Below are 13,690 nucleotides of genomic sequence, written 5' to 3'. Positions count from 1 at the left end.
TGGCAGACATGATTTAAAGCGAAATGTTTTCTTTCTGGTAGACTAGTAACATTGGGGGGAATCAAATACTCTCCCGAATTACTTTGTATGGCCAAATGATACAAATATACTATACATAAATTCAACTGAAAAAAACATTTTCGGAGCGTAAAGTTTATGAAGAAGCATTCTTCCAAATTTAGGAATTATTAAGCCAGTGAGAGCTAATGAAAGAAATGGAGCACTTTTATTTTGGGATCTTGCAACCGAAAATTGTTAAGGGCAATTAATATTTTTGGTTTAATATTTTTTACAAAACAGGTTATTCTTTAGTTTTTACAAAACAGATTATTCTTTAGTTAAATTATGGTATTTTTTTTAAAAAAAATCTGGGAATCACTTACATTTTTATCATTCTTTAAACCTGTTAAATTACATAAGATACTTGACCTAAAATATAGATGTTTTATTCTAAAAACTGCCTAGGGCAGTTAGATCATGCCCCCTCTTCTTTTTAACCATTAAATATTATGTGTGGATGTGATTGAGTTAATTGACTGTTTTTTAAATGTAAGGGGATTTTAGCTTAAAGTTTTTAACTATTAGATTTGTACATATGTATATTGTATTTTGTGAACAAATTCCTGTTTTTAGCTCTTTTGAAATGTAGCTTTAACAAAGTTTAAACCCCTTTGAAGTTATACTTTTAATGGAAGATTATAAATGGCTTGTGACACCTTGAGGTTGCTGTTATGACATAATATTCCATTGTCATAAGCCACTTCATTTCTAACAATACATTTTGGTTCATGCCCTATTAAAATTATTATTAAATCAGTATACGTAATTGAATAGCTTGAAAAGAGTCCATTGGACTGCAGCCATAGTCTTTAAATTGTCCACCATTTCAGTATATTAAGTGCATTGTTTCATAAACAACTATCCAAGCAATGGTTTTCTGTACTATGGATTTGTACAGTAGATTTAAAACATAATCGTAGATGTCTGATTGTCATTTTAGATAAGCCTAATAGTAGATTTGATTGATATATTTGTTTTCTTTTGAGGCTTTGGAAGGTGCCTTGTTTACAAAAACGCTAAGTGTACTCTCAAGCGTTATACAAATCAGACATTTGATAAAGTAATGGGGCCCATGCTGGATGCGGGAACACGCAAACCGATTTGGCGGCATGAAATTTTAGATGCTGATGGTATTTGCTCTCCAGGTATGCATGGTTTTCTTTATTATGTGCATTATTAGTTTGAACTACTGTTTTTATTCATTTGCTATGGTCAAACTCAATCCCAAATCTGTAGCTTTTGTGTCATAACATGAGGAGTCGTAGTGACCAGCCGGGGGTTTCTACTTACCACCGCTACCGGTATGATGCGCACGCAGTTTCACATTGCCAGTGTGCATGCATGCATTTGCACAGAAGCAAAATCTTGTGAGAGGATGTGCACGCAAGAGAGATTTTGGTGATTCTTTTTGCTTCCGTGCGCGTGCGTCCTCTTGCAAGACTTTGCTTCCTGCACATGCGCAGAAGCAAAATCTCACTGGGGCACATGCACACCAGCAATGCAGAGCTGAGCATGCAGCTCCATTTTTGCTACCAGTACGTGTTGTGATTCAGCCTGAGGCTCCTCAGGGAATGGCTGGAACTCTGCCGGATCCATGCTCAGAGGGGGAGAACGATGAACAGGAGGGGGAGGATCAGGCAGACAGGGAAGAGGAATGTCAGGAAGAGGAGGAGGGAGAGCAGCCTGAGACCCCCGGGGGGGGGGCTCTCCCCAGCGAGTAGCCTGGATTCATTAGATGAAGACGCACAGGCTATCATAGATATGAGGCAGAGACGGGCAGCCCAAAGAAGGGGCCAATTAGCAAGGTATTTCCATCCCTGAATTGGCAACAGCTGGGTTTGGGTGTGGTTCTCCTCAGCAGGGTTGAAAAGGCAGGCCCGCCCTTACTGTATTGTGGAGAGTTATCAACTGGGAGTCCTGTGACCTTGCTTCGATTCTTTGCGTCTCTGATCTTGGCTTGTGGCCTAGAAGGCTGAAGACTTGGGGGAGGCGTGGCTTTTATTATCTCCAGTGTTGTTTTTGCCAGCAAGAATCCTGTTTTATTGCCTGGCCTTCGTGAAACCTCTGTGAAGCTTCATAGTGTTCCTGTCTGTAAGAACAGTTTTTGTTACCTGTGTTTGCTTTCAAATATATAAACTGCCTTTGCTCTTTACCAGTGTGTCTGGATACTCTTTTTAGTTGGTGTTGGCGTCTGGGGGGACCCAGACAGAACAGTACGCAGTGTGGTCCGTACCATTAACAACCTAATACAGTGGTCCCTTGACTTTCGCGGGGGATACATTCCAAGACCGCCCACAAAAGTCAAATTTCTGCAAAGTGGAGACACTCCCTTCCTTACTTCCTCCCCCTCCGTCCCTCCTCCATTCCTGCTTTTACTTGCCCCCAGAACCCACAAGGGCAATGGGGGAGCAAGCTGGGGGCTTTGCTGCGCTCGCTGCTGGCGTCTCCCATGGCACTCAGGGTCAGGGGAAGCTGAAGGCAAGAGGAATCCAGGCCAGGGCTCGAAGCCGGGATTCCAGGCCAGTCAGCTGGGAGGTTGGATGCTACAACTAAGGGAGACGGTGGGCGGCATGAAGCGACAGTGGCGGAAAGCCATCCCCATGATTAGCATGCAGTCCCTGACCTAGCAATGCCCTCAGCTCCTCCCCCCTCGGGCGAATTAGGATGGTCTTGTCCGCCTGCAAGGCTCGGCTTCAAGTGGAGCATACCAACGCTCTGAGAATTAAAGAGGAGGGATCGGGAGGCTGGAGCGGAAGCAGGCTATACCACGGGTTTTCAAAACTTGTGGTATAGCCTTTCCGCGAAAGTCGGACACATAAAAATTAAGGGACCACTGTACTGGTCCTGACCTGATTCAGTGTAAAGCTTTATTGTTGTTGTTTAATTCATGGAATATACTGGATAGTTTATCAATAAGCCGCCCCGAGTCCTCAGAGGGGTGGCATATAAATCCAATTAATAAATAAACTTCTTGAAAATCAGACCCTCATTTTTCAGTATTTTCCTGCCAAATTTTGGTGACATGAAGTTGGTTGACTCCAAGGTGGGTAAATAAGGCACTGGGATGAGGCCTAGGTTCTCAGGTTATAATACGGCACCACCCCATTCCTTCTTTCACCATTTGAGAATAAGGAATAAGGAAAGCATGTTATTTCCTCATATACAGGTGAAAAAGTGGAAAACAAGCAAGTGCTTGTGAATAAATCGATGCCCACGGTGACCCAGACCCCTCTGGAAGGGAGCAGTGTATCTCAGCAATCTCAGTATAAAGATGTGCCAGTAATGTATGACATGCTACATTATTTTATTTTTGAAAACCAACAGAAAACAGCCAATAGAAAATTCTTAATTCTGGAAAAGGAAATAGAAATTGACCATGTCAGGCATACTATCGTAGTTACTAAAAGAATTCAAATGTCTAGTTTTCTTGGTAATATCACATGATATTTATTTTATTTTATTTTATTTTATTTTATTTTAATTTTATTTTTATTTTTATTTTTTATTTTATTTTATTTTATTTTATTTTATTTATTTATTTATTTATTTATTTATTTATTTATTTATTTATTTATTTATTTATTTATTTATTTATTTATTTATTAGATTTGTATGCCGCCCCTCTCCGTAGACTCGGGGCAGCTCACAACAATAATAAAAAACAATGTATCACAAATCTAATATTAAAAAGTCTCTAAAAACCCCTTATTTAAAAAGCCACACACACACACAGACCTACCATGCATAAATTATATAGGCCAGGGGGAGATGTCTCAATTCCCCCATGCCTGATGGCAGAGGTGGGTCTTCAGAAGCTTTCGAAAGGCAAGGAGGGTGGGGGCAATCCTAATCTCTGGGGGGAGCTGGTTCCAGAGGGTCGGGGCCGCCACAGAGTAGGCTCTTCCCCTGGGTCCTGCCAGACGACATTGTTTAGTCGACGGGAGCCGGCAAAGGCCCACTCTGTGGGACCTAACTGGTCGCTGGGATTCGTGCGGCAGAAGGTGGTCCCAGAGATATTCTGGTCCGATGCCATGAAGGGCTTTATAGGTCATAACCAACACTTATATATATATTATAAAGAAACTGGATTTCAATTTGATTCAGTCTTTTGTAATATCCAAGTTCCTCATGGGTCCTTTTTGTTCATTCTTAAACAAAATGGGCAAAGAAACTTTTCTTTATTTACCATTCCTATTGTTGCTGGGATCCTATAGCTGTTTTGCAGTTGCTTTCACAATTGAAACTGCATGAAGCAGTAAAATTGTGACTTGAAGCTGAAATTTGTAAACGGTTGTTTTGCAGATGTCTAGTATTAATTAAATTTAGCTGCCTTTCTTTCTTGAATTAAACTATGTACATTTTCTGTCCATTAGCTATAAAGGTGCAACTGATTCGTACATTGAAAAGGTCATGATCTCTTCCAACGCAGAAGATGCTTTTTTAATCAAAATATTGCTGAGGCAAACCAGGCGCCCAGAAATTGGAGACAAGTTTAGTAGTCGTCATGGGCAAAAAGGTACATTTTACTATCTTTCAATTTAATCAAAATATTTCCAGTTGTTCTTGGCAAAACAGCAGAGCAAAATAATATAATTATTATAAGTGCCTGGATTGGAGTCAACTAGAATTTTAATCTGCCTCTGGAAAAAGTAACCCCAGTTGCAAAAATGCTGAGAAGTTTAAAGCTGGAGGGATGCTGTTCTCATGAAAAAAAATTGCCAATTCAATGCAAGTTACTATACTTTGAAATAAATGGGTAATACTGCAAATAAATTCACATGCAGTCATTAAAAATGCTTGTGCCTTTTCCCTCTATTCGGTAATACATGATGGAGGCACGAAAAACCACTAACAGCAACTGTAATAATTAATTAGGTGTATTTGAAAAATATGAAAAATGATCCATTTTTTAAATTAGCTCAATATTTTTTAAATATTGACATTTTAAAAAAAAAAATCCATCCCAGCTTCTTTAAGGTGTCTATGTCTGTGTCTGTCTGTTCTTCCATCCATCCATCCATCCATCCTATTATCAATCGAACTATCAAACTATCTATCAAACTATGCTTTTCCTATTTTTTGCAATTATAAAAATTCTAAAGTAGAGTTGTCCATATATAACTGGCCAGAACTGTTCTATTCAGTTTTTATGGTTGATTCATACCCAATTGAGATGGAAACAGTGTTGCTTGATTATTTTAACCATTTACTTTAATTTTATGTCCCCAAATATTTTATACCATAGTTTTCACAATATAATAGCAAAGACTTGTAAAATAGAGAGCACCATATTGCTAGCCCTTCCTTAAAGGCATATATTTTGGACTGAGAAAAAATTAACTCTATTAACTCAACGCTACCCTATATTTTGGTACATTGTTGCACTGGAAGATAAACATCTCTCGGTGTAGCTTTGAACAATTGCAAAAATAAAATGCAACAAAATACTAATAATAAAATCAGAATAGGGGGCATAGATAGTGGGAGATTGGCAAGTAGAGGAATTTGACATGCTTCTGTGATTGTAAGTGCTGGAAGGCTGCCAAGTGCCTGAATTTTAATCATGTGATGGTGGGGTGTGATGCAATGACCATTATGCTATGTATGACCATTAAGTTATGTTTATTTTTTTCAGTACCATCTTAACTTTAACTGGTCCGTAATAAATTGTCGTAAATGAAGGACTCGCTATAAAGACCACTATTGAACAAGGATTGGGTTTTTTAAAATTTTCCCCTTCGCTTTTAGATATCAGGTAGATATGCAAATAGTTGAAGACAGGTGATCCTCTAAATGCCTTATGAACTTTGGTTTGTGCATAAACATGTTTATCTACAATGAACCATCACATACAATGAAATGTGTGCAACCAGAAGTGGAAAAGTCTTAAGTGCTTTTCATAAAGAGACCGGGGGGTTGATGTGGTTTCCAGGACCCTCAATGTTTCACATATTATTTTCAGTGCCGTTGAAATTGTGTTCTTGGATATCTTAATCATAAAACCATGGAAATAGCATTAATAAGATATATCTAGATTTATGACTCATAGCTCGTGAGCAATAAATTTCCACAGCCCATCCCTTCAATTTACTTTTTTGTGTTCTTCTAACTAGGATATGTAAAAGTTGTTGACAAAGAATGTCAACAAAATATAAATTACTGCCAATTAAATCAGTTGTCCTCAGAAAATAATTAATCTTTTTTTTTGTATTAGGACTTAGAGATTATTTAACTTCCTTCCTTCCTGTACTTTATCTGCTGAATTTTAGTTCTTTGTGTGGATAACAATCTTCACAATTCAGGAAGTGCTATACCTAAACTGGACACATGTCAAAATGTACAGCAACTATATTTCTAACTACAATTGATAGAATCCTTTGGGAAATATGTTCTCTATAATTAGAAAGTTGTAGCAATTTTTACACTGGATAAGTCAAAATGTGCAAGTTCTAAATTTTTGAATTTAAGACTTATACAATCTCTGGCATTTCACAAGGTCATCCTATTAGTGTAACAAGTATTTTAGTGAATATTAATGTCCACTAAGTGGCTTGATTGACCTAAATTTTCATTAGTGTTATCCAGATAATTTGGGGAAAGCAGAAGGTATTATTATTTATTATTATTATTATTATTATTATTATTTATTAGATTTGTATGCCGCCCCTTTCCGTGGACTCGGGGCGGCTCACAACACAATAAAACAATTCATAACAAATCCTTTCCCAAGCTGTTACCTTTCAGATCTTTTAACAATTGTTTCTCAACCTTGGCAATTTTAACTTTCAAAATTCCCTAGGCAGCACACATCTTAAAATTATCAAAATTGGGAAAACACTATAGATCCCAGATTTGTCAGATGATTTTGGGCTACAACAACCAATAATCCCAGGCAGCATATCTAAAGGAGTTAACCCATTCTGGGGGAAAAATATTGGTATAGAAGAACAATTTGGTAGATATCAAACCTATTTTTTTTTTTCAAATCACCTGGATTTGAATCATTCTTAGTTCCAGACTCAAGACAGAGAGATAATTTCAGGCATTCATATTTCTTGGATCTCTATATTTCCAGACTTTCTTTTCCTTCTGCAGGAATCCCAGTGAAAGGGAAAAGTTAGAGTCCTTTGATGTGAAAAAGCAATCTATCACTTCTCTGAAAGACCGGTCTCAGTCTCTCATGTGAAAAAGGATTAGCACTACTGACAAAGGTCGTGCAAATCACAGAACTAAACAGTGGTGCTGAGCAGTATTCTTCAAGTGGAAGACCTGTATTTAAGCAATGAGGATAGGAATGGCAAACAGAACCTGTTTTAATAGCCAAAGACCCCAGATAAAGGCTTAAACCTTTCTTGAGTAGCCACCATAAAAATACTTCTAGGAACAAGGAAATGATTTTACATTCATTGATATTATATTTATGAAAACATTCTGTTGCAAAATGATGTGTTTATTTTAGTACAGAATATACTTTATTTGCAATATTGATTACCCCGTACTATTAATAAATAATGTTAAAACACATATATAAATGAACTTTAAGGCCTGGTCTAGCACATAGATATTTTTCTTAAATCTATATGGTTTTTAATTCCTTGAATTGGAGACCTCTGAATACCTCTTAAGTATTTGTCTTGAATATTTTTAATACTCCTTTTCAAGCAACAGACTCCCAAAATAGTTTAAATAAAGTAAGCCCATTAACACAATCCTACAAATGCTTCATTTAAATTAATGTCTTACTAAATTTCTCCCAGATAAATGAATAAAGAATGCACCCTAAAAGAAAAAAGAAAATTGGACTTCAAATGCCATTAGAAGCATACATCAAGTGATAGACAAAATCAAGCTCGATCTGAACTAGTAAAAATCATACCGGTTGATTATTATCATATTGCATTGTCATCCATCGGTCTTGAAAGACCATGGTATTATGCTCTGGACTCCCCAGAGCATGAAGATTGGGTAGGTTAGTGTTGTGCCGGGCTCTCTGGTATGAGCCTCCCGAGAATTCAAGGGTACAAATTTCAGACACAAACAGCTTTGAAAATTCAAAACAATGTTCTTTATCACAAAATTCAAAATAAACTAAGCACTCTTTTTGTATTGCAAAGAGCACTCGTCCCAAAACAACCTGATAGTCTGTACAAGTCCCTTAATCAGTCCTTAAGTACTTAGCTTGCAGCTGTGAAGAAATGTCACAGCCCTTCTTCCACGAAGTGAAACACACACACACTTTGCTCTGCTTTGGTTTCAAAGTCGTGAAAAATCAACAAACAAAGTCCGGAAACAGCAAGGCAGTCCTGAAGAACAACGATCAGATAATCTTCCACAACGGCCAAACCCACACGCTGCTATTTATATCAGCAGCACTAATTACTGGAGCCCCACCCAAACACAGGGGGTCTCTCTTATCTCCTGTAATATGCCCTCAATTGGTCTCTTCTACGCATAACTCTGTACCTGCGTGGGTCCAAAACTTCCGCATCCAAATCGACCGAAGATAATGGAGATTGACTTCCTGGGCTGTGTGCCATGCCCCCCTCTTCCATGTCACTCCCACCTTCTTCTTCGTCCAAGGAAACTGAACTACCTGACTCTGTCGGCAATAAAACAGGCCTAGGACATTTTGAAGTTTTCCCTACATCCACCTCCACATTCCCTGGGGCAGCAGCTGGGCCAGAGCCAACCACAACAGGTTAGTATGGAGGATAGACTGTTACCCAAGCAACAGATCCCCCCTCTCCACATCTCTGAAATAATCCAATAGAGTGCCAAAGGCAATTAAAATGGTTCCAGCTACATCGCAAGGAGTTATCGGTACGTGGTTGTACACAGTCACAAACTGCTTCCGGGACTCCGGCTCTGGATTTTGCCTCAAGGTTTATTCCTGAAGCCCTTTCCAATGATGGAGATAGCCACAAAGCAGTGGAGGTTTGCAGTCAGAGTTTCCTTTCTCCTAGTGGTTGACCAGGGTGGCTTTTGTGTCTTGCCGTGCTCTTAGCATACCACATTGCTTACCGAGATCCCCTTCATGACCGTTGACCTAGTAGATTTCATCCACTCAGTCTGCCGGAATCCATCTTCACATGCACGGGATAGACAAGTCCCTATCTCACCGAAGGTCAATGACCCATCGGCTATTTTGACCAGCCTGCCAAAGCTGTTGCCCAGGGTGTAGCCACTGTGCATGCTACAGCTACTAGGAGCCACAGGTGAGAGCTAAGTGTCAGGTGGGGAAAGGCGAATGAGCTGCCCTAAATGAGCTGCCATAAAAGGACACGGCATGCTCCTATACCAGAGGTGCTACCCCTTCCGGAGCACCCCATTCACCCCTTATTATCATAAATGTTCTAATAAATGTTCTAATAAATTCAGTTTTCCATAAACAGAATCAGAAGGCACCACTACCAATGGCTAGCATTTAATGGTCAACCACTCTTATTCTATAAATTGTTGATTTAACCTAATATGGACTCTCTATTTGTTCTGTTTATCCAAAATCTGCCCAATGAGATGACAGAACTGCAAATTATTCACCATTGGAAAAACAATTGTTCTTTGTTACGGGAATTTATCCATTTTGGCATAAAGTTTCCACTACCTGAAAAACCATTGGTTTCTGAAGGTTTTTATTCCCTGCCCAGGTATAGCAATAAACTGGAATTTATAAATATACCTGTACTGTTCTAAATTAAGGGAAGTTTAAAAAAAGGAAGAGAAGCTATGGAGATTATCATGAACTCTTAATATTAGTTGGGATTAATAAATTACTAAGAAATATGTGTTTTAAAATGTATAAACGTCTGCATATAAAGTTAAAAGCCTTTGAGGATATACTGCAGACTAATAATAATAATAATAATAATAATAATAATAATAATAATAATAATTTATTAGATTTGTATGCCGCCCCTCTCCGAAGACTCGGGGCGGCTCACAACAATAATAAAAACAATATTATAGTAGAACAAATCTAATATTAAAAAAACATATAAAACCCTATCATTATTTAAAAAACCAAACAGCAACAAGACAGAATAATGGGAGATTCTATGTAATAAAAGATCTTCCATTGAACATGGTACATAAAGTTTTAAAATTACACTAAATATCCAGAAGATACTGTCCTAATGGCAAGTTCTATTTTTAATTTTTTCCGTAGTAACTGATAACTGCAGCTGTGGTTTCTGATCTTTTAATTGTGGCCTGGCCTACATTCTTTATACTGTGGGGCTTAATCGAGATTTAAATGTCATAGGATTATTTGTCTTTCTGAATTTTAAGTACTTTACTATTTAGTTCCATGGGTATTAGTTTGTTCTTGCTGCCTTTTTGCATGGTTACAGAGTAGTACAGTTTTTAACAGCTAAAAAATAAACATTATGAACATTAACTGATTTTGGATTTTGCCCATGAGAAAAATTACAAACCCTTTGCAGAACGTCAGAATATTTAAGCTTGAAAAACTAGAACTTCACATACACTATCCCAAACCAGACTTTGAATTAACAACTCTGCATGAATAGTGATGGTGCAGCTTTTTGTGGTGTAGAACAGAAAAAGTACCTTGGAGAATGGGGTCATTTTTTGCTGCTCTTAAAACAACTACTTTTTCCCAATAATATATAATTCCAATAAAATGTAGCTTTAAAAAGTACTTTTGGAGGGGCTGTCAAAGTATGTCCCAATCATGTTACCTTTGTCTCATCTCTTGAAATTTACACATATGTTCCTACGTGATAGTGTGGCTACTGTGTGAGACCAGGAAAAGAGATGGTTTCCTTAAGCTACATCACCTTTGAAAACTTCTTCATTGGATCTGAAGTGCAGCACTTAACTATAAATATAGGAGAATGTTTAATGTAACCATTATCCTAGCCACAGGCATATTCATCAATGTCAGTTCAGAAGTTCCGAGACTAATTATTGTCCTTGATTTAAATAACTTTTCCCTATCAGTCAGGGTAACATTTCATATCCCTGTGAGTTATTATTTAAGGGCACAAAATCAGCTATCCTTGAGATCAACAAAAAAAAACACCAAATGAAGAACCCTCTTCATAAAAAATGTTGACAAAATATTCTTAATTTAAAAGTGTGTTTCAGATTTTGCTGTTTTGTGTTAGTAGTCAAATAACCAGTTCTGTTTTTCATCAATTCTTCTCTGTTGAAACAATTGGAATGTGGACAAATATTCATAAAGTTTGTTTATACAAAGATTTATTTGTCAAACATAGATCTCATTTTTGTGCCCCTGGAAAAAAGTTAGTACTTTCATCAGAAATCATGGACAGGCAAAATACATAAAATCTATTGATGGGGTACTCTGGTCTAGTCTCTAATGAGTATTATATTGAAATGGAAATCTGGTGTACCTTTATATAAGCCTGATTTTCTTTAAGTGTAATTGATAGTATGCATGTGTGCTTAAAATTACATGCCATTGGTTTTGAAATAATAATTATTTCCAAAACAGTGAAAGATAGTGTTGCAATCTAAAACTTTGGTTTTTAAATGTAATGGTTGCCCCTTTAGCTATTTTTTTTTGTACATATTCAAGGGTTTGTGTGTATGTATATATGTTTAGGTAGTGAAATAATTCTTTAAACAGTCATATGCATAGAGTAGTTTTTGTGTCTCAACAACTTTGACTTTTGTTGTAGAAATTGAAAAGGACTTACTATTTTGCTCGATCACAAAGCCTTTAGTATAAAGTAACATGTAAACCCGGTAGCTTAAAATAATATTTTAACTTAATGGAGCAAATATATTCTTAGACTGAAAAAAATATTATTAGCATTCTAGAGACAAAAAGGCAGAAGTGCTGTTGCTGAATTGTTTATAATTGTGTATGTTTTGTTACGTTTCAATGGATCAGCTTTTTAGAGTTAAGGATTTTAACTTACTTCTGAAAATAAGAACTTTTAAAGACGTCTTGTAAAAGTAGTGATTTCTTTTCCCCCACGAGTCTTTCTAAATATTTTGTTTTAACGTCTAATCTTGTTATCCTTTCTTTGTGTTTAACTTGTATTAAAATCTGTCAGCTATGACTGGTCTCATAAGCACAGTCAGCGGACCAGAATAAGTTAATTATTTACTTGTGTCACTAGTGCTCTTCATCTAATGAAATGCACAGCTGTGTTAGATCTGCAGTTGGACGTCTCGATCCCATTGTTATACAAGTCAGCAAAGGGTAGAAGCTGCTATGATGGAGAGGCCTCTGTTCTTTCTGCTGTTCTGCCTTTCTGTGTCGATTTCATGGATCTTTTATCATTCACTTTCACACAAAACAAACAACACAGTGGCTGTCTGCTATGGGAACCGTCTTGGCATATAAAAGGGATTCAGTGCCTGAAGTAATTTTAAGTTAGGCCACATTTAATTTTTGCCTTATAGGTGCCCTTTTCAGCATAATAACACGGAGCAAGTTCCTAGAGGAGGGAAATGTGTACATTCAATCAAAGTTGACCAATATATGTGTTAAAAATAAATAAATAATGGGCGTGTGAAGCAGGTGTTGAATATTTGGCATGCATAAGAACCAATTAAATGTGTCTCTCTGTGTGCATGTGTAATACTTTCTATGTTTGCTACGAAATACCCCATTTCCTATTATAGTTTACATGCATTTTCACCATGGCCAGCCATTTTTATACATTAACCACTTATCTATTTGTACTTAATTAACCTCAGGGAAGCTGAGTAGCTTTTTTTGAAATGTGGGTTTCAACTGTTTTTGACAATCGATCTTACCAAATTAAGAGTGAATCACTGCTTAATTATGAATTAAATTGTATAGACTGCATAGACAGGTTAAGGTATTAGAGAAGAAATGGATGACCTTGGTTTCAAGTTCACTTTTAAGCATGGAAGTTCACTGGGTGTCTTAAGGTGAGACTTTGGTGTCTCTTGTTTCGTTATGTTTTCCAGACTCCCTGTGAACTTAGTTCTTTGGTTTATGTTCTGATGAAGCCCCAGGATCACTATACTATCCTTCCTTCCCTTCGAAAGTAAGGCAGTTACCGTATTTTTTGGACTATAAGACAGATTCCCCCCCCCCCAAAAAAAGTGGATGGGAATGTCTCATAGAGCGAATATTGGGGGGACGGGGTTGTTGTGGCATTGATCAGCTGTTCTATGCAGTGGGGATTGGTACCTATTGCCGCCGCCTGTTTGGCAGTGAATGGGCCACCGGCGATCCCCGCTGCCTAAAACAGCTGATCAGTGGTGTTCCAGGAGGCAAATCCAATCACCAATCAGCTGTTCGGCAGCAAAGGCTCCAGCATTACATGGTGGCGGCAGCAGCTCAGCTCAGATGACTGGTGGTGGGTGCAACGGAGCAGAGTCCTGACGAGCCACGTGCTAGGGCTGCGCTAATGTGCTAAAGCTGACCAGGCTGTTTGCTGCAAGGACACAGATGAATACCGGATGGATGCTGGGAATCAGAGGCAGATTTTTTTTCTTCCTTGTTTTCCTTCTGTAAAGCTGATGTGCATCATCTAGTCCAGAACATCTTCTAGTCCGAAAAATATGATAGTTGACTAAATTATTTTTAGTCAGCTCATTATGACTACAAAGTTTTCTCTAGGTTTAAGACATCATGTGCATAAGAATATTTTTGTAGGAA

General features: G+C 37.7%; 1 protein-coding gene across 2 annotated transcripts in view; it reads left to right on the top strand.

Annotated features, from left to right (window-relative positions):
• POLR3B (RNA polymerase III subunit B) overlaps positions 1-13,690 on the top strand; it is a 90,598-nt gene that overhangs the window by 55,271 nt on the left and 21,637 nt on the right. For both annotated transcript variants that reach the window (XM_070756248.1, XM_070756249.1), the window contains 3 exons: positions 1,047-1,205; positions 3,227-3,344; positions 4,434-4,576. In XM_070756248.1, coding sequence (XP_070612349.1) covers positions 1,047-1,205; positions 3,227-3,344; positions 4,434-4,576 — 420 coding nt within the window. The remainder of the gene's footprint in view (positions 1-1,046; positions 1,206-3,226; positions 3,345-4,433; positions 4,577-13,690) is intronic.

This window comes from Erythrolamprus reginae, chromosome 6 (genome assembly GCF_031021105.1).
Source record: "Erythrolamprus reginae isolate rEryReg1 chromosome 6, rEryReg1.hap1, whole genome shotgun sequence".
NCBI lineage: Eukaryota > Metazoa > Chordata > Lepidosauria > Squamata > Dipsadidae > Erythrolamprus > Erythrolamprus reginae.
Note: the sequence above shows the minus strand (reverse complement) of the source record. Positions and strands in the feature narration are given on the sequence as shown.